This window comes from Bombus flavifrons, chromosome 12 (genome assembly GCF_040668555.2).
Source record: "Bombus flavifrons isolate JBK064 chromosome 12, iyBomFlav1_principal, whole genome shotgun sequence".
NCBI lineage: Eukaryota > Metazoa > Arthropoda > Insecta > Hymenoptera > Apidae > Bombus > Bombus flavifrons.
In genome coordinates, this window is record NC_138453.1 from 6858578 (window position 1) to 6881850 (window position 23273).

Sequence of the window (23273 nt, forward strand, 5' to 3'; positions counted from 1 at the left end):
TCTAACAAAGTGCTCATTAGCGAGAATTACATTCCACGCACTACTACTCTATTGGTCGGTCATTTGATTACATGTTTACAAATTAGGTTTTTTTTTTTACAACGTAATTTGAATCACGAAGTACCTTGAACGGGTATCTGGATTATTTTAATGACTACAAAGTCTCGTTTCACGGTGAAACGGCTCGCTTTGAGATCGAATAAATTTCGCTGGTCATCCCTCCCTTTTGGGTTGTATGCCACCGCGTAGCGTGAAATCTACGCTAGTTTAATTCTAGCCTCGGCAACAGTGACATAGTCTTGTGTTATTTTATTATTGAACAATTATCGGGAAACGCGATGAAACACGCCAGGCCAATTAAAGTTATCGTCTACATGTCGACCGGACGCAGTGGCAATAAAATTAATATGCCAAATAAAACTTTCGATAGCCGGACGATTTATCCGCGTGTAATCACCACAATTATCGCCGTTTAATTACCCTTTAGGATGACAAGTTTCTTCTTTGTCGGTCGTGTACGAAATAAGGCTTTGCCTTTTCACGATGCCAGGAGTGGCTAACGAAGGAATAAGAAAGTTCAAGCGAGTTTCCATTATCGTGCACGAAAAAACAGAATTAATGAGTCTCCTTTTTTTTTACTCTCTCTCTCTCTCTCTCTCTCTCTCCCTCCCTCCCTCCCCCTCCCTGTTTTCTCGTTTTTCTTTTCTGTTTCTTGTAACCAAGACTTTTTCCCTCGATCTTGCACGAAGCGAAACACGTCATCGTTTTTTAGTAGCATCCTGTCGACGTTAGAAATATGGCTTAACTGTTTTCTTACATGAATACCACGTTTTCTAAACTCCTACCCGATACAGTAAACCAGCAACAGCACCAAAACTACAGCTAAGTTCCTGTCTATCCCATAATTTCGAGCCTACGCCATATACAGAATCACGATCCTATCCATCCTAGACTCGACGATTTATTTTCTACAATTAGGTCCTTCGTTTAAACTGTCACCTGATTGCTCGACAGATAAGTCGACGTCGTGTAGATACTCTATGAACGATGAAAATTTATCACCCAAGTTAAAATCTAGTTTCATCGAGTTCCCAGGTCGAAGAATTAAAGCGTATTAAACACGGTTTTACGCGTATTCCGTACGTATGCGGGAATAACATAGTTAGTTCGCAACATTAAGCAAAATTCGCAGTACTACTCTGACTTCCACACAATCCATTTTTGACGAGGGTACAAATACATCTAGGTATACATAGACAGGCATACGTATAGACACGTATCTCGTAGGTATCGTAGTGTGTAAAAAGATTCCGTCCGTTCTTTTGACCCGCTTTTACGCAAAAAACATCTGACACTCGAAAAGAATTCAAGTAGACGCGGACGTCGGTACACAGACAAACACTTATACCGTACACGCCGAGGAGTACAAGCCGCGGAAAAAACGTGTGTATTGAATGAATACTCAATGAGTTGCCGAGCCGTAAAAAAAACCGAACCACCGGCTAAGGGAGGTAAAAGAAAAAGGGAGAAAATATATTCAACGAATCGCGAAGTTATTCGAGTTATAAATTTCCTCCAGTTTCTCCGGCGCGCTATTGACTCTGTTCGAACCGAACCTTTCTTTAGTCGACTTTCGACAATTGCTCTTTGTACGGTTTTAATCTCACCGGCAACTGTATCGTTCACGAGCAACAAAACAACGAGGTAAATCGATGGCTACGGAGTGTGGGTATGCAGAAACAGGATGAAGATGACAAATTGAAAAGAGCGAAGTGGCAGACTTACGTGTCGCCGCGACATTCTGTAGCTTCGATAGATTACAAGATCGTCAAGTTGGACAGGAGACAGGCACGATGTTGACATCCCGCCGATAAGTTGTCGACTCGCTTAACGATCCTCGAAGTTACGTCGTTGTCCCAAACGTATCATTTTCCAGCTACTTGACGCGGCGTTTCCCTGTCGAAGTTCACGGCTCGAGTGCACCCTGGCCGAGCGGGAGTTTAATGACGTTCGAAAGATCATTAAACTGGGCCGCACGCTAATTAACCTAAGGGAGAATAAACGCGCTCGACGCGACGATGCATGACGCGTAACGAGGCTGTTCAGAACGATGTGGAAGGAAAATACGAGGAGACGAACCGTAGGCGCGAACAAAGCGTCTCTAATGGAACGAGCTCGAGGCGAATCGTGACACGTATGTGTCTCTTGTATTGACGAACGGAGAACGAACGAACGGAACGGAACGAAATAAAAGGTCAAACGAACGAACGGAACAATATCGTTTTACCGCGCGGCAAAACGCGAGCAACGCGTGAAAAAATCACGTAGCATAAGACACGGGAGACGCGTGGATTCGACGTCGAACTCGTCGTGGATTGCACTGGCCGGTTCAGCCCTTTACCGACTCGTAGGGGTGGCAGCAAAAGCGTGCAAGGGGAAGGGATATAGCACGATGGAGGGAAGAATGGGTGGGAGGGGGTTAGGGGAAAATGGAGGAGTGAAAGGAAAGAGGGATAGTGGGAGGATGAGGATGGAAAAGGGGAAGAGGTTGGTGGATATATAGCTAGCAGCATCCACAGTGCTGAAAACCACCGTGGTACATTTCGCGGGGCTCCCATGAGAGAGGAAACAAGAGAAAAACAGAGAAACGAAGGAGAGAGGGCACGAGAGTTGGTGGCTCCTACGAAATTAAAACAAAAAGCGTGGGGAAACACATCGTATCGCTGCAAACGGACTAGTACATACGCCGTCACTACTCGCAGTTTTCCTCTTTCTCACTTACATTCGTGTCTCTGGTTGCACAACCGCATTTCTCTCCATCCGTCCTGTACGCAAACTTATTCTTTTTCTCACTGGGTGGAGTCAATTTTTTCTTCCTTTTTGTCGTTTATTACGCGTCGGCGTACACGTTAGACGCTAGAAATTACGCGACGTTATATTCCAGAATACTTTGCCGAGCGATGACGACTCGTTTGTACCATGCGCCTCATTTAAAAAGTTCTAGGTACAGCAGTACTAGACAAGGCCGCTGAAACGCGCGATTCTTTAAAAATGAAAATCGGAATCCCTCGTGTATTAAGAATCGGTCTATCTCGTCGGACAACCGCGATTTATCCGGCCTTGCACTCCAAATCCACTCTCTCTTTTCTATTCGTATGACCTATTCTCTCTTCCTTTTGTTCCCCTTTCCGCGACACGAAATTGCAAGGATAATACATCCAGCGCGATAAGTAACCATGGATCGCTATAGTAATAAGTTCTCGTAACACAGTGAACGAAGTCGAGCACACTGTCCGGAAGTAGATCGTTCCGTATTTGTACCTGTGGACGCGTCTCATCTTTTCTATTCGTCACGTCTTTCTACCTCGTAGAATTTTATCGTATACGCGTTTGATACATTCTTTGTCGGTGAGAAAGCGCGAGCGTATCATTTAATTAGGAACCCTTTCAGTCCTCTCGCCTTCAATGAAAAACAAACCCGCAAAACGAAGAAAAAAGAAAAAAGGTGAAAAAAGAGAACGCGGTAGAAAACGGCGCACACAGCGGCATAGAGACGCCTATGCAATTACCCCGACAGAGAGCTTTAAATTTTCTCCAAATTACTGGGCCGTGTTTCACGTCGTACGCGCATCCAAACTCTCCCTCGGTTTCCCACCCCCTCAACCTTATTTTTTCCTTAGGCTCAACCTGCTTCCTCGCTTTCTTTCCTTCCCTTACATATCTATACACTTCTTCTTTCGCTCTTGCTCTTGTTCTCTCACGACTATCCCTTTCCAGCCAAGCTTTGAAATAAAAGTCGATCGAGTGAACACAAGGGCAAGCTGCCGAGCACCTCGTTCATCGCCTGTAGATTTATCGTTTCGTTCTCTTTCAGTGGTTCGCCATGAATCGCTGCTCCAGAAGAGAACGACCAACATTGTGGGAATCGAAAAAGCGCAAAGAAGAAGATAAAGGGAAAACATGACAGGAAGGGAAAGTCAAGCATGACGACCACGCACGGTATTTCAAAACGCGCACAAACAAGTATAGAACCGATGAAAAAAGGACACTACAGGGTTCCGTAGCAACTATGCTCGTCGAAGGGTGGCCGTGATTAATGATAAGCTGCCGCGATTCGAATTTCGTGGTAATAGGATAGCCTGGATATTTTAAGGATAACCCAGGAGACACGCTCCTGGATGTCTTATCTGACGCAGGCGCTCGCGCACCGCCCCACCCAGTTGCAGGAATCGTCACCAACACAATCACGATCCTACGATAGAGTTGAATGTAATACAAAGCCAGAGACTCGTCTACATGCACGAGGGCGCACGTGGTCACGGTTGCCGGATAAATTTTATTAAACCTGGTGGGGGTGTAAAACTGCATACACGGCCGCATTAGTCTGACTATAATTTACGAAATTATACGCCGCATGCTTTATTACATGCCATTTTTGCGAGCCTGTAAAATTTCCCTGGCTTGTAAAATTTACTAACCGATCGATGAGGTTTTTGCGACAAAACAACCGCGCAAATTCCTCTCCGCGCGAAATTGTCTCTACTTCAAAATACCTATTCAGAGCTCGATACTTGGCATATTTTACATTCACACATATTACTTACACAAGTCGAGCTTTTAATATTATTAAAATGCGGGAGAAAAGAGAATTTTATCACGATTCGTTTTAACTCGATATTTATTAACACTGTAATTTCCTTTCTACCATGAACAAAGCAAAGTAATAAGAAACCTTCCACATTCAAAGCAACTGCTTATTTGTCGAGTAGTCGTGAAGCAACAGTGGAGCACAAAATGGTAAAGCAACGTGCAAAAAGTCAGACGATAGAGGGGCAAAAAAGGGGATGCCTAAGATAGGTAACTCTACAGTCTACAGGGATGCTTTTTAAAACGCCACCGCTTATGCGGATTTTCTCCTTGAACTGACGTACGCCTAGGCTACGTTGTAACGTCTTGTTCCCCTTCCTCGATTTTATGGCTATTGCTCTTCCCTTCTTCCTGTTACCGAGTTATTTAATCGAATCACCTAACTCCCGCTCCCTTTTGTCAAATGTTTGCTCGCTTTCAACTAGAGAGCAAACGCAGCTTGATTAACAAAAAATACAGGGATATGTCTGAGACTAGAAATCTACTGAATCTCCCTTATAAGGTTTGTTTGCTCTCATAAGTGATTTATGAAATATATAAAAGCCGAACGAAGAAATAGTACGCGAACTATTGAGATTATTTGAAACCTATCCCAGGATTGTTAAAAAATTATTGTGATGGTTATTCGGGATTATTTAAGCATTATATTAGCGTCACTCGATGCCATTTCGAGGCCATTTACCGAAATCGTTTCAAAATTATTCAAGATCTTTTGAAAATTATTCAACGTTTCTGTACTACTTTGCTAAAAGCATATAAAAGAAGGATCTCTTCTTCGTATTTTCGTATTTTGCATCTGTAACGAGCAAGCAATAGAGAGACGTAGAACGAAATATATGCAGATACAGTGGGATTCAATAAGAAACAATCCAACGGAATCTTGAATTTTATTGGTGGGCTAGTTTGAAGAACGGTCAAACGAAAATAACATTTCGATTATCTGATAATTATAATAACTGATCATAATCTCTGGATGTCTCAAAGCAACTACGCACGAAGAAACTTTGCAAACTTATTATCAAGTGACCTAAAGCCGGAGTAGCTTAAGATAGATTTATCATTTCTGTGTGTGGTTTAATTAGAAATTCTAACAAGCTTCGACAACAAATATGGCGTATTTCGAAAGTTCCGATGTACCGTTTGCGTGAAACTAAATAGCGAGCTTTTGGTTAAGGGATTCATCCGTGATTCTACCATCCTTTATTTATGAATGTCGGGAAAACAATGGCGCGTTATAGAGAAAATTTGCATATAAATTCAGATAGCATGGCACACGATACCTCTCGCGCCCTTAATCGACACGGATAGCCGAACGAAACATAGCCGAAGACTTACTTCGTAAGTTGTAATCGTAACATCTCCTTAGATTCATGATATACCATATTTTGATTTTTGATATTTTTGATATTTTTTTCATTCTTTATCATATAAAAAAGTATCTTAAATAACATTCACCGTCTAAAGCGATTATGTCTAGAGGGTACTATTTTTAGTCTGTACTTAGCTACGTAGTAAGAGCATTTATATTTGTTATGTTCCTAGAAAAATCCGTACTTTATAAAAATCCGAGACATTTTATCACACGGCTGTAGTTTAAGAATTAAATTAAGTACTGCAACACTGCAAGCTGCTCCATTTGTTATCGGTTATTACTTCAAAAAACATAACAAATCTCTCGCTTTCAAGGAACAGAAGCAGTGAAAGAAATCTTTTTGTCTTAGGACGAATAACGAATGAAGTTCGTGTTACATTCAGAAGCAAACACTTACGTAATTAAAGATACAATCAACGAGTATTAATCAACGCTTGATAATAACGATCGTATTTTTAACCTTTTATTTTACTCGATTATTATACTCGGACATTCTAATAAGAACAAATCTATACCAACGTTTTTTTCTCTTCGACGATAGAAAATGATTACGCAAGCCACAGAAATACGCGAGCCTCATTATATTATATGACTCGTGATAGTTGTGACTCAAAAAGAAAAATAAAATTTCTTCCGAATTTGATACTCATCATCTGTTTTGCATTGCAACGTCTATTATTCTAAGAGTCTAAATTATACTTGATACTGTTGACTGAAACGGATCTCGAGTTCCCCCTTCAACGTATTACAGTTAGGTATGGGACAAATGAACTCTTGCTTTTGTAAATCTACCCAGATTTTATTCGTGATACAAGTACTACGAAACTAACGTTAGGTTTTATTGCATTCTGGTGTTTCTTGATTCTAGCCATTTTTGTCCTAGATCGAAAGTACATGACATCCAAAGGATTTATTGAAACCAATTTTCGTACTTTCGTAATATAATGTTACATATGTAATTAAATATAAAATAAAAATAAATCATCCTGATTTAACACGTTTATTTAGTAGAAAACTAAATTATCTGGTAAGATTAAAATTATTCGTTCGCAGTATGATATAATCTCTACATGATTTAAAAATATATTACTTCAAAATTACATTCCAATATAAAGGTTAAATCTGCTTAAATTAAATTATTATAATAATAATAATTCAATTATAATAATAATATTATCTGCGAATTAAATTATTCGGCAGAGTAATTATACAATATCTTTCTTTTATCTCATCATGTACATTCATCAATTCCCGCCTTCATAATTTATACTTGTTGCATTCGCTTAAGTACACAGACTGCTATAACATTTATTAATACAATATCTGATATTTAGTAACAAGTAGAGTATAAATAAAGGCATTGTTAACAAATAAATAAAAGGATCCTATTTTGAATACAAAATGGTTAAAAATATCACAAAAATCCTTGACATTTCGTGGAGATTTGGTGGTACGAATCTAACCTCAAAACACAAATCGTTTTAGAAATTTCTGTTATGTTAGATAAAATATTTTAAGTACCTTTAAAACGTTTGATAACTTGTAAAGTATAAAAACTATCATTGGTGTGCTTTTTGCTCTATAAAAAAATGAAATACGTTATTTATTTAGTTAAAGTTAGAATAAGTATAAGAATGCAAAACAATATATAATATTAACATACTGAAGAACTTAACCCCAATCCTCTCCTGTATATATAATTAAATAATACATTTTTATAAAGTAATATAATATTAAATAAATTTTTGCAGTAACAGCAGCGAGTAATGAATCTGACAACATGGGGAAATCATTCTTGCATTTAAAATTAAAATTAGAAGAAAATGGCAAAACTAGGAACGTTTTTGTAGAAATGACAATCAGTGAATTTTATAAATTTCTACATGATCTAGAAAAAGCAAAATGTAATCTTGATTTGTTACTTTGAATATCATTTAAAATATTTGATTATAAGTTAATCTTCTAACAGGATTATATCTTACAAAAATACTTTAATTGTATAAATGCAATATTACATTCAATAAAATAATACAACTAGAGATTGACTACTTACAAATATGTAATTATGACTAGTTCACGTAAAAATTAAAAACGTTAAAAATAAAACAGAAATATAAAATAACCTTAATATTTTATAACCATTTAAATATGTATAAAATTATTTTTATATAATCTTAATTCCACTAACTTCAAATTTTCTGTGTATCCAGTTCTTAGTACTTGCTGGTAATCAAGAATTTGTATGTTACAGTCCAAGTGTATAATAAAAATGTCTTGCCAAATGACAAAGCCTTCCACATTAAAAGACATTATCATTTTTTGAAATTCCACTTGAACATTTATGTAGATTCTATTTTGAAAAATCTGAGATCTGAAAACAATATAAATTTATGTCAGTAATAGAGAAGTTTATCACTGAGCAACATATAAATATATTAATATTAGAAAATTTAAAATATTAAGAATTAGATACTCCAAAGAAAGTTTTAATAGCATTAAAACAGTCAGTAGAAAACTGGGAATCTTTATTTATTTTTCAATCTTTACAATCTTGGATTTCCTTACTCTCTATCATACCTTTTCATATCACAATGAAGTGGATACCTCACTAATTACATACGTAATTCATCAAATATCATAATTATGTACTTATGTTTCTAATATAAAAATAAATTTATACAATCTGTTCATAATTGCATATTTAATCATAAATTATATTTACACGGTTCAATTATTTTGTTCCTTTTTGTTTATATTAAATTAAATTAAATTGTTTGTAGGCAGATATAAAAATAAAAAAATTTCTAAGAGAGTAATAACAATTAGGTTGTCAATTAATACTGTGGCACTTAAAATACTATTGAAAGGCGCCAAATATATGCAATAGAAACTAATAAATTGTTTTAAAAAATATTTAGAGCTGAGATTGAATATAGTCAGATCACCTAAAAATTTTAAATACACAAGCAGAGAAAATAATACGCACTTTATAGTTCCCGCATTTGAATGTATAAGTTGGTCAGAAAAAGATGATATTTTATAACGTTCATTGTCCTACGTTTTGCAGGAGGAGGGCTAGCTACAGTACCTCTTTGATTATAAGGTTCTGCTAATGCTAATGCAGGATTTTTTAAATCTGTTGACGAACTTGCTTGTGACTTCTCTGTTGAAAGTTCTTGTAAGGCTTCTTTCGCTTTTGCTTTTTGTTGAATAGATTCTAACACTGGTACAATAGCACCAAGTAAAGGACGTTTAGATGGTTCTCCAGACCAACATTGTTCCATTAACGTCCAACATTCATTGTCAAAAGAAGGTAATCTTTCTGGACGTATACCTAATGACAATGAAAACAATACTTAGAAAAGAGGAGTACAAAGCTAAATAAATTCTTCAAGACTTATAAACTTACCTTTTCTCACACTAGTCCATAATAGTTCTTTATTATGGAATTGTTCAAAAGCATATGGTAATCTTACATGTCCCGCGCATATGTACCAAAATAAAATTCCAAATGCATATACATCGACGCTACTATCATAATGACCAGAGAGGAGCTCTGGTGCCATATGAACAGGTGTTCCAACAATACTCCCTAACATCATAACTTCAGTGATGCAAAATCCAAAATCAGTTAATTTCGCTCTATTTTCGGTATCGAGAAGAACATTTTTTAATTTAATATCCCGATGTACAAGTCCTTGAGAATGAAGATAGCGTATTCCTTCCAACACGTCTAGAGCTATTTGTATGCGTTCTAACCAAGATAAACCAGCGCGTATTCCACAATATAAATCACGACTTAAACGATCCGATATTAAAAGAACTGCAGATCCAAGACCACATCCTCCACCATAAGATTGATCAATAACTGATCCACGAAGCTTCACTATTCTTTTATGTTCAGGAATGGACCTACTATAGTAAAATTCCATAGCCAGATCGTTCCAATGGCTTTCGTCTGAAGGAACAACTGACTTAACTGCACAAGGACCAGATGTGCCTCCCCAGCCATCACAACCAAATACAATGCCATATTGACCACGACCAATTTCTTCTTTATAATGGGGCATTCCATAGCGAACAAAATCTATCATTGATGTGGATTCTAATGCTAATTTAGCTAATCTAGGAGCATGATATTTTCTAATAGCTATTCTTTGTTCTTCAGTTCTTTCTAACTCCCCAGAATAATAATTTTCTATTGATCTGAGAGCAGCCTGAAATGCGTCATGTGAGGACTCAAGTTTATCTCCAAATTGCATCAATATCATTTTAGCCAACTTTGATGCTGATAAAGAATTCAATATCTCAATTTCTACTTTTTTCCACCAAGCTACATCTAGAGTGTGAGTTGATGACCATTGCAAAGATGAAGACATAAAAATCAGATTAAATCTTTCTAAAAATGAATATATTGAAAATGGTGAAGAATTATGTAATTCAATATTATATGCAGCTGAAAGTATTTGTTTCAAAGCATCACTAGCTAATAAACAAGTATCGCATTCGTATGTTCTTTCGAGACTCAATAAACAACGCTGTAAGGTACCAAAAAAGCTTTCACGTAAACAGTTCACGGAATTTACAAGTTGCTTTGCAACTTTTTCACCTAAACAGTAAAGCATTATTCTCTGAACTTCAGAAATTGCAGCTTTGACGGTTATAGACCATTCCGTCCTCTCTTTATTATTGAAGTAGTTTTGATATAAACATACATCATTACTAGATGATAACACATCATTTTTCATCTCTTGAATAATATTTTGTATTAATCCAGTTAGTTCTTGTTGTTTTTCATGAACAATTTTCATTAAATTGTCATATAATTCATTTTCCTTCTGTTGAGCATACTGTATTCTCTTAGGAGTTATTTGAATTGTACGTGCCATATCAAAGGCACTTAAAATAAACTTTCTTAGGCTCGTTGTATGTACTTCATTTAAATAAGTGCTAGCATTAATAAGATATGTTTGCAAACATCCACGAATGAAATATAAAATTCGGTCTGTTTTTTTGTATGAGTCAAGAAAGTCACTAGAGCTAATACATTGCCCACTACCGAGCCAAGATAATTGATCAACTTCAACAGACTCTTTCATTCCAAGGAAACCTAAATTTGCGAGCTGATCCAACCATGTTAAACCAAGCGAATTCATTCTATCAAAATCAATATCATCATCAGTTTTACTTGATGTAGAATCATTAGAACTTAGTCGATTTTGAAGTCTATGTTGTTCAGATTCAGTCAATTCAGCATCAATGCCAGTCATTAAGATATCTCCCAAAGATGATATAAAAAGTACTGGATTAAAGGGGTAAGACTCCCTTAGGTCTCTTAGCTCTTTCAAATTTTGTTCTGTTAAAGGCTGATCACCAAGCGCATATAAAAATATTGGTAAAATAGATAACAACTCTTTTTCAAGAACTTTTACCGCCCCAGTATTTGGAGCAATAAATATTTGAACACCATCTTTTAATATAGGTTGATTTAGTTGGACTTCAAGTACTGTTGGATAAGTTGTATCCTCACTTCCAGATTTTGTTAGATCTTCGATTGGAAGTGTAGTCCAAGGTTTTTCATTTGCTTGCAAATTTTCAAGTATTTCATATTCTAGACCTAATGTGAGACTAATGTGGTTTGTTTGACCATAAGTAAGTTTAATCCACCGCCATAATCCATTACATACTGGTAAGATATTGGTAGATATTAAAGTATTAACTATTGTTGCCTTTGCCTTGTTATCTTGTCCAAGAACTACAATAGCTGGAGAATTCGCTAAAATATGTGTGATTCTGTCCAATGTTAAGGGGGGTAGTAATTCCTCCACAACATCTTCTGTAAAAAAATATTTAGGTAAAATTTTATTTTGATCTTAGCGAAATTTAAAAATTTCAATATTTACCTTCAGGAAAGAAATTTTCTAGATTAATAACTTCTAAAGTACGTTGAGTTTCCTCAAGAACATGTTGTAGGTGATTTCTATTACGTAGATATCTTCTAAACTCTCGTGGTAATTTGCTTACCATTTTTCAGTCTTGTTTTAAAATCTTTGGCACATTAAAATTCTTTTTACCCTGTCAAAAACATTTTATATTAATACAAAAGAATTTCTAATTTTTTAAAAACTAATTTTGTGTAGTTAAAGTATTAATATAAGATTTATATCATTAATATAGTTAGCTTCCTAAATTATATTCTTTCTATTTATCATTATTTTTTTTTAACAAGAATGTACTGAGTATAATTGTTAAAGTAAATATTCTACTAATAATAGTACGATTAAAACTGAAAATAGTTTATTATAATGAAACCAAAGCACGTAATATACAAATTATTTTTATACATCGTTCATATGTTACTATAATATTTTTGGTAGAATAAAATATGTTTAAAAATATTTTGAGAATGTTTTTAAAAATTGACACGATTACTACATTACTAACCATTAAAACAAGTTATTTGTTATGTTAAGTTAATAACAGTTTCAATTGAAGGACTATGTATTGATTAATTTTTATTTCAAGATATAATAATGTTTCTTTGCATATTTTGTTATTCACCTAGTATCATTTGTAATCTTTAATTACCGAAACTATAAGTACTATTCATGTGAAATAAATATTAAACTATTTGGTACAAAATTCTCACCATAAATTTACACGCATTCACAATATAAATATTAGTTAGAAATTCAGCCAGTTAATCCAATAATATTAGAACTTTTTATCACAGAAAATTATTATTCAAAAATGATAATCTCTACATGAGGAGTATATACACATCCAACACATAGTGGACACTAGGGGCAGTTGTTTTGACTTAAGCGTGTAAATGGTTTATTATATCTATGTTCTCATTCTGATATTGATTACAAATGAGAAGAAAATAATAAATTGGATGATATATTGTACGCACCATTTATTTGAGGTGATACATTACTTTAGCATATGCTTATGTATCCTTGTTTTATGCGATTAAGAAAATACGAACAAAGAGTATAGAATAAACAAGATTCCCCTTACTTCACAAGATAAAATGCATAGATACATGTTAATATTTGCTAAGAATTTATAACTGTAGTGAAATGCATTTATATAAATGTTTATTACCATAACTTATCGAATACTTTGTAAAAAATAATCCACTGCAGTATATAAACATAATCCCTACCAGTGTCTTATCTGCGACATATTTTTTCACATATAATAAAATTTATGTAATGGAAAGAAAAAAGAGGAAAGTATTTTTGTAATTGTAATGTGAATATTTGAATGAAGTTTTAAATTCCCTTATTTTTTAAAATTTATTTTTGAATCAATGAATTCTTTATTGATAATACGAATCTTTTACGTACAAATTGTCAAAGAATAAATACATAATTACATTACATTATACAGGTCGAAAGTACTCTTTATTCCATAAAATTATAATATATATATATATATATATATATATATATATATAATTTATATATATATATATATATATATATATATATATATATATATATATATATATATTTAGCATACATAAGAATATGTAATTATTCTAACCATTGACTAAGTGCTCCAACTTTGAGAACATTTCATGGTAATATTCAACAGCAATTAAAATTTGAAAATGTGAAACAATGTGAAAGAAATATTTCACTATTTTGCTACGCGATTACAATAAAAATACAGTAAATAGTTAATTATAAATACCATTTAAGAATAGAATCTTTTATTTTTTCCTTTATCCCCAGTCATTGTTGCGTAGAATTCACTTCCTGGAATCTTCTGCAATGTGTGTTGACTTAAAAATTGACGACTTTTCTGTTGTTATTACCGAAAACGACTACGTACACTACGATTGACTCATTGCTTTGCTCTCCCATTTCGTTACTAATATGACAAGGCATAGGTAGGGATGAGAATGTCATCTGTGTACAAGTTTTGTATCTTGCTACAATCTAATGTTTTTGTTAACAAGTATCTGCATGGGAGTAGTGATAAACTCGCAAACTACTTCCAGTAGAGTATTTATGCTATCTATCGATACTATTTTAGTAATATAAATTGGAATTCAAGTTGTAATTTGAGCGAATAAGTTTATATTATTTATTAAGCATTACAAATGGTTAAAAAATTAATTCCGATGCTGAGCAATGAATATTGAAATTAAAAAGTTTCTGTAAATATAATTCGATATATAATATAAATCGATAGATTAGAAATTCGACTTAATTATATTATTCTGTCATTTTAATTTTTATATAAATTAAATAAATAAATATATATTATATAATATTATATAATAAATAAATATTAAATAAATAAATTTTTGTTCTAATATGAACATTACTGAAGTTAACTCGTTAGTGAAACCTCAGACGGGGTATATCGGCAGTGAAATGATTTGATGTAGAGTCGATAAAGCAGGTTGCAAGTGAATTGCTTCCTGCATTATCTACATTTGAATTGAGACGTGTTGATATGTTGCAGATGGCTCTGCGTGTATCGCGTCTCTGCACTCGAATACAAAAGTTAAATTTCCCGCGTTTCTATTGTAATCTTTTTTCCTCGTAGCGTCGGATTATCGTTTGTGTTCAACAATTAGTTTGTGAGAATGTAATTGTGCTCCAATTGTAGTACCATCGATCAATTGAAATATATGAGAGTATCTATTATCCTAAAAACGAATATTGATATTGTTCAATTCGTTGTTCTTGTATCGTCACAATTTGTGACAATTATTTATCTTTGGTGGTTGTGGTTAAGTTAGAATAAATTTTACGCAATTTCTTAACTTTCCATACATCCTAAGGTATAAATTAGGTTTGTCAACGTAAATATCTTCGCAGTTACGAGATGTAAGAGGTGTTGTCACTTTGTTACTTTTATTGTTAGGGTTAGATTATCATAGCTAGGAACGTCATGTCGTATTTACGTTTCGATGGCGTGCATTTTAGAAAATGGTGGGCAAATTAAAGTTTAAAATGTGCTTACAATAACCGTGAGCAAAAATTCTGTTACGATTACGATCTGTTTTATGATCATTTTTTAATCTAAAAAGAAAAATTCACAAGTGTAATCAGTAATCAAATTTATTAGTTTCTATTGTCTTGGGGAGCGATATTCTTTTCCGATTTTATGGTGTGGAAAGACGATATAATAAGGAGAGAGCTGCCTCGAGCGAAGCTGCAAGTAACGAGGGAATAAGAATGGCTAGGCAACCAGGGGTGGTACAAGATTTAGTGGACTCGCTAGTAGCCGCTAACTTTGCAAGCTACGTCTTCTTGAAAGTATTAAAGCAATGTAGTGTGAATGCGAATAATTTTTTACGGATAAGGGTATTATTTCTCATATTTGCTTGTAAAAGTTAATTAAGTATTTAAAAGTTTAAAGTTAGTATAAATTCTACCACGGAATAGTATTAAAAATGAAAAGAAATCACAGTTTCAATCATCTAGTCGGATTCGATTTATGCTTCAGAAAAAGGAAACTGTTGACTCAGGGAGTATACACATAATGCAATAAAAATAAATATTCCGAGTCTATACTGGGTAGGATGGTAAAGTATGAGAAAGGAGATAGAAACTGGATAGAAGGCGGAGGCTATGATGTCGTTCCCCACGTGTATATTTCATAACGATATATGTATAAAAGCGAATATACTTTAGAATAAAATCGTTTTTTATTTTTATAGATTTCACACATGTTTCGCGTATATACAACGAAAATCGTGATCAATGAACTTGGTGGCAACTGGTTCGTAGCAAAAGGTACTATAATTTTCTAATTCTTGTTTCTCTCTATCCTGCTATGAATTTTTATTATAAAATTTAATATTTGTTTTTTATTCTCTGTCGTAGATAATTCAGCTACAGAATGAATATGAAAGTGTTAGAACGACAACTATTGAAGCAGATTACTTCTATACAAAAGACTAAACACAAATCTTATGGTCGTTTCGGGCAGTTTAATTCCAAGATCTGGATAATGGATCCCCGGATGTACTTTCAGGGTTGCTGTTCCGTGAGTTTCAGTCTATCTTTATTTCTATTTCTCACGATATCGATACGTTCGTACACTGTGTGCAATGAAGAAATTCTGCGTCATATTAGAATATGTCTACAATATTTCATTTATTATAACTTGACAACATATATTTATGCAAATTTATATTCTTATGAATGCAAGTACTTATCTACCTGAATACCTATTTAATATTATGAGGAATAGATACTTCACATTGAATGCATTTCTACAACTTTACATTTCTCATAAACGCATAAAAATCCGCAGTGTAATTATGAGTTTAAAAATTTATTTCGATATACTACATGTTACTGTATATGCACAACAGTGCTTTTTTAATTTCTTTTTAATGCAACTGTAATTTATTGTATGTATATTTCCAGGGCAATTTATTTTTCAACATATCTGCTTAATTTCAATTAATTTCATTAATAAATTTTTTAACTCGCAACGTATACCAATATAAAAAGGTAATCGAAAAATGAAAGTTTGATATAACATCGAATTCAACGTCGAAGTTTTCTAACTAATTGATCATAATTTTATTAATATTAACAAGCAATGCTTAAAAGATTTAATAGGATGAAAAAATAAGCCGTATGAACGAACGCATTTATTATCGTAGATAAAGGTACATGAGGAATGAAGATAGACAATGATCTGTTTTAGCGTTCAGGCGGAGGTCAGGATTTTCAGGAGCGTATAATTAATTTCCCATGTCACTCGGAGCCCTTTCTCTGCTCTTCCTCGATTTGCCCCACGCAAATCCCCCGAACCACGACGACAATATTGCTGGCCATTTCGTTCGACAGTGCCCAAGCGCCTCAGTAGTTCTCCTCCGTTCCCGAACCCCTTTTCAGAGCTAACCCCACGCAGAGAAAGGGGTGACTTTACGAACAAGCATCTAGCGCCGATCTCACCCTCCGTCCTCTTCGATCTAACGATTCTTCCTTTTCTATTCTTTACATACCGACCCGTCAATATCAGTTTCCGTAATTAAACATAACAGATCAACATTCGACATTACGTAACCAAGCTTCCTCGTTTTCTATACGGACGCGTATCTATTATTGGTATACTCGAGCACCGGAGCGTGTGCATCGTCTATATAGGTATCCGAACGATCTCCTGACCCCCGGTTACTCAACTCGAATCGGTTAATTGGATAAATGTCCGATGAACGCCAGGCCATCTCTCCCCGAAGTCCTCCTATACTCCGTCGTCTCCACCTCCTTCTCTTACTCCTTCTGCCATTCTCGCAGCTTTCCGTCGGGTTATTTCCCCTTTTACTCATTTCCGCCTCTGTCCTTATCAGGCTCATTGGGAAAACAATCACTTGTTCCGCAGAGATGAATTTATCGAAGCACGCTGTTTTTTCTCTCGTTGAATATTACCCGAGAGCAAAGGGGTGGATTTACAGAATTAGCTTAGCATTCTTCGATTCGTCCAAGCACTGTTCAACGATGCTGATAGAATTTACAGACAACTTAGAATCTAGTGATTTTCTTAATCGTTATCGTTGACGTGTTTCGCAGTGTAGGTTACTTTTCCAGGCAATTTGTCATCGGTATTTAATTCTATAGTCTGGCTGATCCAAGTCCTCTTTTATAGATAAAAAATTCCAATTCTTTGAAAATGTTTATTACGCAGTAGTATGGTATTCAGTTGCACGTATGCACGAATAGCAAAGAAAGGAAAGGAAAATGTATAAAAGGTGAAAGAAGGAATGTTTCTATAAATATATGTAAACACTTTACGATTTTTAGTGCAATTTAAACATCGTTTACGTATAACTCTCTCAAGTACAGAATTAGTGTCCATTAACAACAACTGTAACTATCATTAAGTAATAGTGACAGAGTTCTCAAATTAGCTAAAGAACTCTAATCGCGTATATCTATTTATTTTACGATCCCTCTGGTGACGGGTCTCACGGAATATTGCATTTCCAGTTTCCGCAAACCATCTCTCTTCATTTGTCTCCTTCCGACATCGACTTCACCCTTGCATTCTATAATCAGTTTACAGTATAGTCTCATTACGCGATTTACATTATTAATTGCGCACATACTTTAAATTATTTATCATTGAAAGTAGACATTCACTTCGTTGCTCGTCGATTATTAATCGCTTGACATTTTTGTTTCTAATTATGCATGAATCAATTATTTACGTAATCCATGTCGATAATTTGTTCTAATGTCTTATTTATGTAAATGCGACACGATTCTAAGCGGTGTATTTATATTTTAGATTTCCTTTCTTCGTCGTACAACATCTGGCAACCGTTCAAAATTAGGGTTTCGAGCATAGATTAGGATGCGTCGTATTCACATGCTGGCGGCACTTCTTAGTGGCAACGACGGCAAATAAGGTAGTCAGATTCTAATTGCCTGTCATAAATCAAGGACAGCACCTGCACAATCTCAGAATGTTTATAGGGCGGTGCTGTTACATCCTTCATTAGGACGAAGCATAGATGAAACGGCATACTGATTCGAGTTTAATTGATACCCAATTAGATTGATATCGTTAATTTCGCTTTGAAAGTGAAACAGCTACTTAGCTGCTTTCGTTCTAAGAATCATCGCACGACGTATATATCTATAATATTACAATCTGTTTTTGATTATTCTACAGTTACGTCCTACGTTTATCACTTAAAATTCTGCCCGTGCTTCCGACCACAGAATCCGATTAAAAAAGTAAAATTAATGTTAGAATTATCTTCGCTTATGTATCTTCGAGAAACGAAGCGAGCAGCGAAGGTCTGTACGCGATGAAAAAGATGCTAGGGGATTCGAACAATCTCATCGTCGTTTTCCTGTAGGGTAGCGAATTAGCGTGGAATTAGAGCCGAAGACGCGAAGAGAGGCAGAGATTAGTGGATATGTAAATTAGACGCCTCCTTTGCCATGCTATTTGTCATTTTTGTCGAGTCAGTCTGTTGGGGATACGGAGAAACAGGGAGAAACCATTGCGTAACGAAGGGGGTGAAGTCAGAGTTTCAATTATGTCATCATAGACATTGTAACAGATAAATTCGTGTCTCTCGGTAATGCTGTGATATGATTAGTATTTGTGGCATTTACGTTCGGGGATGTCGCCTAAAAGTTTCAACGCCTAGCGTCGAATTAGTTGTCGTTTAACATAGTCTACGGCAAAGTGGATCGTGTACGGTTAGCTGGCAATGCTCCAGTGTACATTTCTTCTTGTTACATAATTGAGTGGTCAGGATAAAAATGTGACGTTTATGAAACAGCCCGGTAGTATTTGCATCGTTAAAACTCTGCTCGCGAAATATAACGTTATCGAGCAAATGAAAGACTTCTCGGATGAAGAATAAACTGAAAAAATGAAGTACGAGGGACAGAGGAGGAGATCAGGACGGAAAGAAGATAAAGTGCAACCCTCCCGCCAATAATATGCCGACAAGCTTTATTTTATTTAAGCAGCCCCAGTTTTTCATTACATTCATCCTCGCGCCTCCCTCTTTATTCTCATAAGACACACCGACGGAATGGGTACAGTAGTGAAGAAAGAGCACCCCTATTACTCGAATATATTATTTACTATTCTCATCTTTGGCATTCCTCTCGCTCTTCTTTCTTTAACATTTTCAAATAGAATCGATTACTATTCACGTAGAAAACTACAAGTATATTTTTCATTCTTCCTGAACTTTGACAAATTATTTCTTAAACTTTTTAAATTTCTTTTCTCGTGTTTCTTTCGTTACGTTGGCCGATCGTGAACGGATCGTTCAACTTTTGTCTTTAAAAGTGGAAAATCACGAGGCGAGTGTTACGTTGAGGCTGGCAGGAGAAAAAATCAACGCGTAAAATCATTTTTAGCATACTCGATTTCATCCTGACGAACGATCGCATTTCGGGATACGAGGCAGCGAGGGAAGAAAAAGAAAGCGAGTTTAGGGTGTCGGAGATGCAAGATTACCGTCGAAAAAAAACTTTTGCTTCGACTAGAAGGGATTTATTCCGGAATCCCTGTAACCTATCGAAGCAGGTCATTCCACGCAATGTCCATGGTCGGAAAACTTAGATGACCTTGGGAATCGCAATCGATCGACAAAACCTCTAGGGCGGAACGCTCCAACTCACCCCTCTGATACATACGCGATAGGAGCTTTGCTCCACGTGAAAGTAATCTCACGCATGCTTGCAACTTGTATGCAAACTTTACAAAAGAATCATTTCAAGAGACTATTTGTCTATTGATTCCATTGTCTCGAGGAAAAAAGAAGAATTATTTTCCCAATCTGTTTCATGAAAATTCTAACTAAAAAAAATTCATGATATTTTATTTTTAGTAGGCCATATCTATTCTAAATCTAATCGTGGACGCGTAAACTTTCGTGTTTAAACATTTGTGCGTGTACGTATGTCCGGATTCCCAGTCGTTCCTTCTTCAAGAGTACGTGACTGCACCCGGGAGCGCCATCCCTTCTACCCTGAAACAGGAACATCGAGCGCTAACGGAACCCAGGCCAACCCCCCTACTCTTAGCCATTGCATACTTTATTGTGCGCATTATTTAAATGAGCGCAACTTCGCCGTAATCTTGCCACCGAGCAAACCCCTCCAACTCCTCCACTTCGTTCTCTTCTCTACCCCTGTACCAACTACCTAAGCAACCCTTAACGTGTGGCGGTAGCTGGCGCGGAAAGGAGCGAGGAAACGACGAAGAACGAGGAGGAGGGGAAGAGCCACTAGCAATGGTGGGAGTAGGGTTTAGGTGTGGGTGGTTGGTCGGTGGAGCTTTCCCTGGGGTTGCTGCTGCTGTGGGGCAGAGAAGAGGCTGGCCGACCGTGTTTTTGCGAGCTGTTTCTGCTGACCAGTGCGGCTTTTCCTGTGCGGTCATCTCTCGTCGCCTCCCAAAGCTTGTAGAGTCGCTTATTGCCCCGAAGCTCCTGTTAACCGCCCTCTTTAGCTTCCTGTCCCGACAGTCCTACCTACGTTACATCTTCTTTTTTTTTCTGTATCGACACGCGAATTCCACCGACTTGAACCGTTCCTTCATTCTTCTCAATCTTCCCGTGCAGCTTTTTCACTATCTTCCTGTCTTTGTTTCTTTTTTATAGAATCACTGGATCGGAGAATCTTCTTCACGTAAATCGATAAAAACATATTCAACTTGGCATATTTTTTGATCGATCGAGAGTGTAGGTTGATAAAGCTTTCAAGTGCGCGAATGTTTTAAACATTTCTACTAATGGAACTGACGTATCCAGAGACAAACGCTTTTGTGAAGCTTTAAGGGTTGGTTGCACCTAGTCTCTTTCTTCTTAGAAATATATTCAGCTTGTATAATTGTATATCGTCGTATTCCGTGTACGAAACAAAGGTTATTTCGGATTCTCTAGGGCCGAACAATTAGGCGAATCACACGAACGTAACAGCTGAACGTTAACTCGTAATGTGACCCTTCATTTACTCGACCGTTAGCCACACCCTACTGCCCTTCAAGAACGAGTTCTCATCATTCCCCTGTATTTTCCGATCTCTCGTACTAATCGAGGTTTAGATTTATTCCAAGAATCGCTCGTGAAAAATATGTAAATCTGGAATTGAGATACCCTGGCGTCACTCATTGCGAACGAAAATAGCTCGAACGTTTAACGAAGACATCAAAGCTTTATCGGTGGCTTCCTTTAGGTTCAAATTACTGGCGGGTTTTTCCTTATCTTTCTCCTTGGTAAGCCAGGAAAGAATAACTACCAAAGATATCGAGTCTGCATATGTATCAACGTGGTGAATACTCCATAAAGAGATCGATAAAGACTGAAATCGAGTTTCGCCTCCCTTTTCGTCCTTATATCTTTGGTAATCGTCGCCTTTAACGTACACACCTATCGTTCGGTTCAGCGAAAACGTAACAATCCGAAGAACAAGTTGAAATTTGGCAATTTGGTGGGAACAAGTGGCAAAAAATGTGTGTAAAAATTTCATTTCGACACAGGTGGAAATGTAAACGAAGAGAAAGCTTCGAAACGAAAAGACAACAGGAGTACGTAAAAATGTGGATGTGCCAGCTCTTGAAAGGCGATAGAAGCGTCTGCGGCGTGAGCCGGTTTTATAGTTGCGAAATATTTGTAAATATTTCCCTCTTTCGGGACAAAGATTCGAAGGGGTTGAAGAAGCTCCTCTAGGCGGCGGTATGAGTCGAGGGTAGAAAGGATAAAAGCTTTCTGGTTTGTACGTTTGACGGTCAAACGAATTCTGTATTTGGCAAGGCCTACACTCATCTAAAGCCCTTCAAAGAAGTGCCACGGCTCGGTATAAGCTTCTCCTACGATTAGTACTGGTAACGGGTTGTTTGCGTTGAAAATATTCCAACCTGTGGCAGGGAGGGGTGTGTAGCTTTTAACAATTTCCAAGGTAGATTCGTCGGTATTTACGGAGTACAGGAAATTCTCGCGTATCAAGCTTGATATTATGTTTGCCCTTTCTACGCGTTCGTTCACGCGATTTTCTCTTCATCGAACTATCTTGTCGAGCTTTTACTCTCGTTGCAGAAATCGATCTTAATCCTAGAAAAATTCATAGTAAACGTAGAGAGAAAACTTCATGTGTTTCGATGTAAATCAGGAAGGAGTAGTTAGCAAGTAGATTTGTTAGTTCACGGCATAGTAGATGCTTCAATCACGTAAGGGTATCCCCGATCAGTAAACAAGCGAGGGTCGTTACAGCAATGGTTAAACCGATGACTATAGGCCAATAAGAGGTCGGGGGTATTTAGGAGGGTTGTTTACGGCTACTTTTCTTTTTCTGGTCAATAAGGTTTAACCACCCCTAGAGACCGTCGATCTATCCGTCCAGTTTTCCTAATTGCTGACGTTGCAACGACTATTTTTTCTCGTGCTTTTTGCTCCCTCCAAGCGATGGCTGCGTTTTCATCGTGTTTCTAGAATAGAGGTTTTTTTTATTCTTCTTTGAATCTCATTTCGCGAAACATTTCGTGGTTATTCTACGAGTACAGATTTTGTTTGGTTTTTTCCCTCCAGTGTGCTTCGTGTTTGTTGCTTTTCATTGCTGGAGAAACGTTATGGTTTTACCATACAGACAACTTTTATTAGCGAAGCTACCGGTATGTGCGATGCACCCTTCGTAAAAATCAGATATGGGAACGCTGCGAAAGTAAAAACAATGGGACCGAATTGGACGGGAAATATCGCAGTAAGTTTAAGGGTAGCGCGACGCTAGAGAGCATTTGCATG

General features: G+C 36.2%; 3 protein-coding genes across 4 annotated transcripts in view; 1 reads left to right on the plus strand and 2 right to left on the minus strand.

Moving 5' to 3' along the window:
- The window catches only part of LOC138185381 (lachesin), a 33958-nt gene extending 31593 nt beyond the window's left edge, over positions 1 to 2365 (minus strand). The window contains exon 1 of the mRNA XM_069124254.1: positions 1786 to 2365. The gene's annotated coding sequence lies outside the window, so the exon portion shown is untranslated. The remainder of the gene's footprint in view (positions 1 to 1785) is intronic.
- A 5644-nt stretch (positions 2366 to 8009) lies between these two features.
- Ripk5 (receptor interacting protein kinase 5) lies at positions 8010 to 14007 on the minus strand. 2 transcript variants are annotated; one of them, XM_069124402.1, is made up of 5 exons: positions 13724 to 14007; positions 11923 to 12094; positions 9429 to 11855; positions 9108 to 9353; positions 8010 to 8390 (listed from the first exon to the last, which is right to left on the minus strand). In XM_069124402.1, the coding sequence occupies exons 2-5, from the start codon at positions 12044 to 12046 to the stop codon at positions 8359 to 8361; spliced, it is 2829 nt and encodes a 942-aa protein (XP_068980503.1). In that variant the 5' UTR covers positions 12047 to 12094; positions 13724 to 14007; the 3' UTR covers positions 8010 to 8358. The 2 variants fall into 2 exon arrangements, with proteins under 2 accessions (XP_068980503.1, XP_068980502.1); XM_069124401.1 differs by lacking the exon at positions 8010 to 8390 and having other exon boundaries at positions 8528 to 9353; positions 13724 to 14006.
- A 1711-nt stretch (positions 14008 to 15718) lies between these two features.
- The window catches only part of FoxP (forkhead box transcription factor P), a 245191-nt gene continuing 237636 nt past the window's right edge, over positions 15719 to 23273 (plus strand). Inside the window, exons 1-2 of the mRNA XM_069125045.1 lie at positions 15719 to 15783; positions 15874 to 16036. The gene's annotated coding sequence lies outside the window, so the exon portion shown is untranslated. The remainder of the gene's footprint in view (positions 15784 to 15873; positions 16037 to 23273) is intronic.

Coding starts and splice junctions, on each gene's coding strand:
- Ripk5 (XM_069124401.1), bottom strand. CDS start 12,046: ATGGTAAGCAAATTACCACGAGAGTTTAGAAGATATCTACGTAATAGA. Junction 11,856..11,922: donor AGAAAATTTCTTTCCTGAAG/GTAAATATTGAA, acceptor ATTTTTTTACAG/AAGATGTTGTGGAGGAATTA. Junction 9,354..9,428: donor ATGGACTAGTGTGAGAAAAG/GTAAGTTTATAA, acceptor CATTGTCATTAG/GTATACGTCCAGAAAGATTA.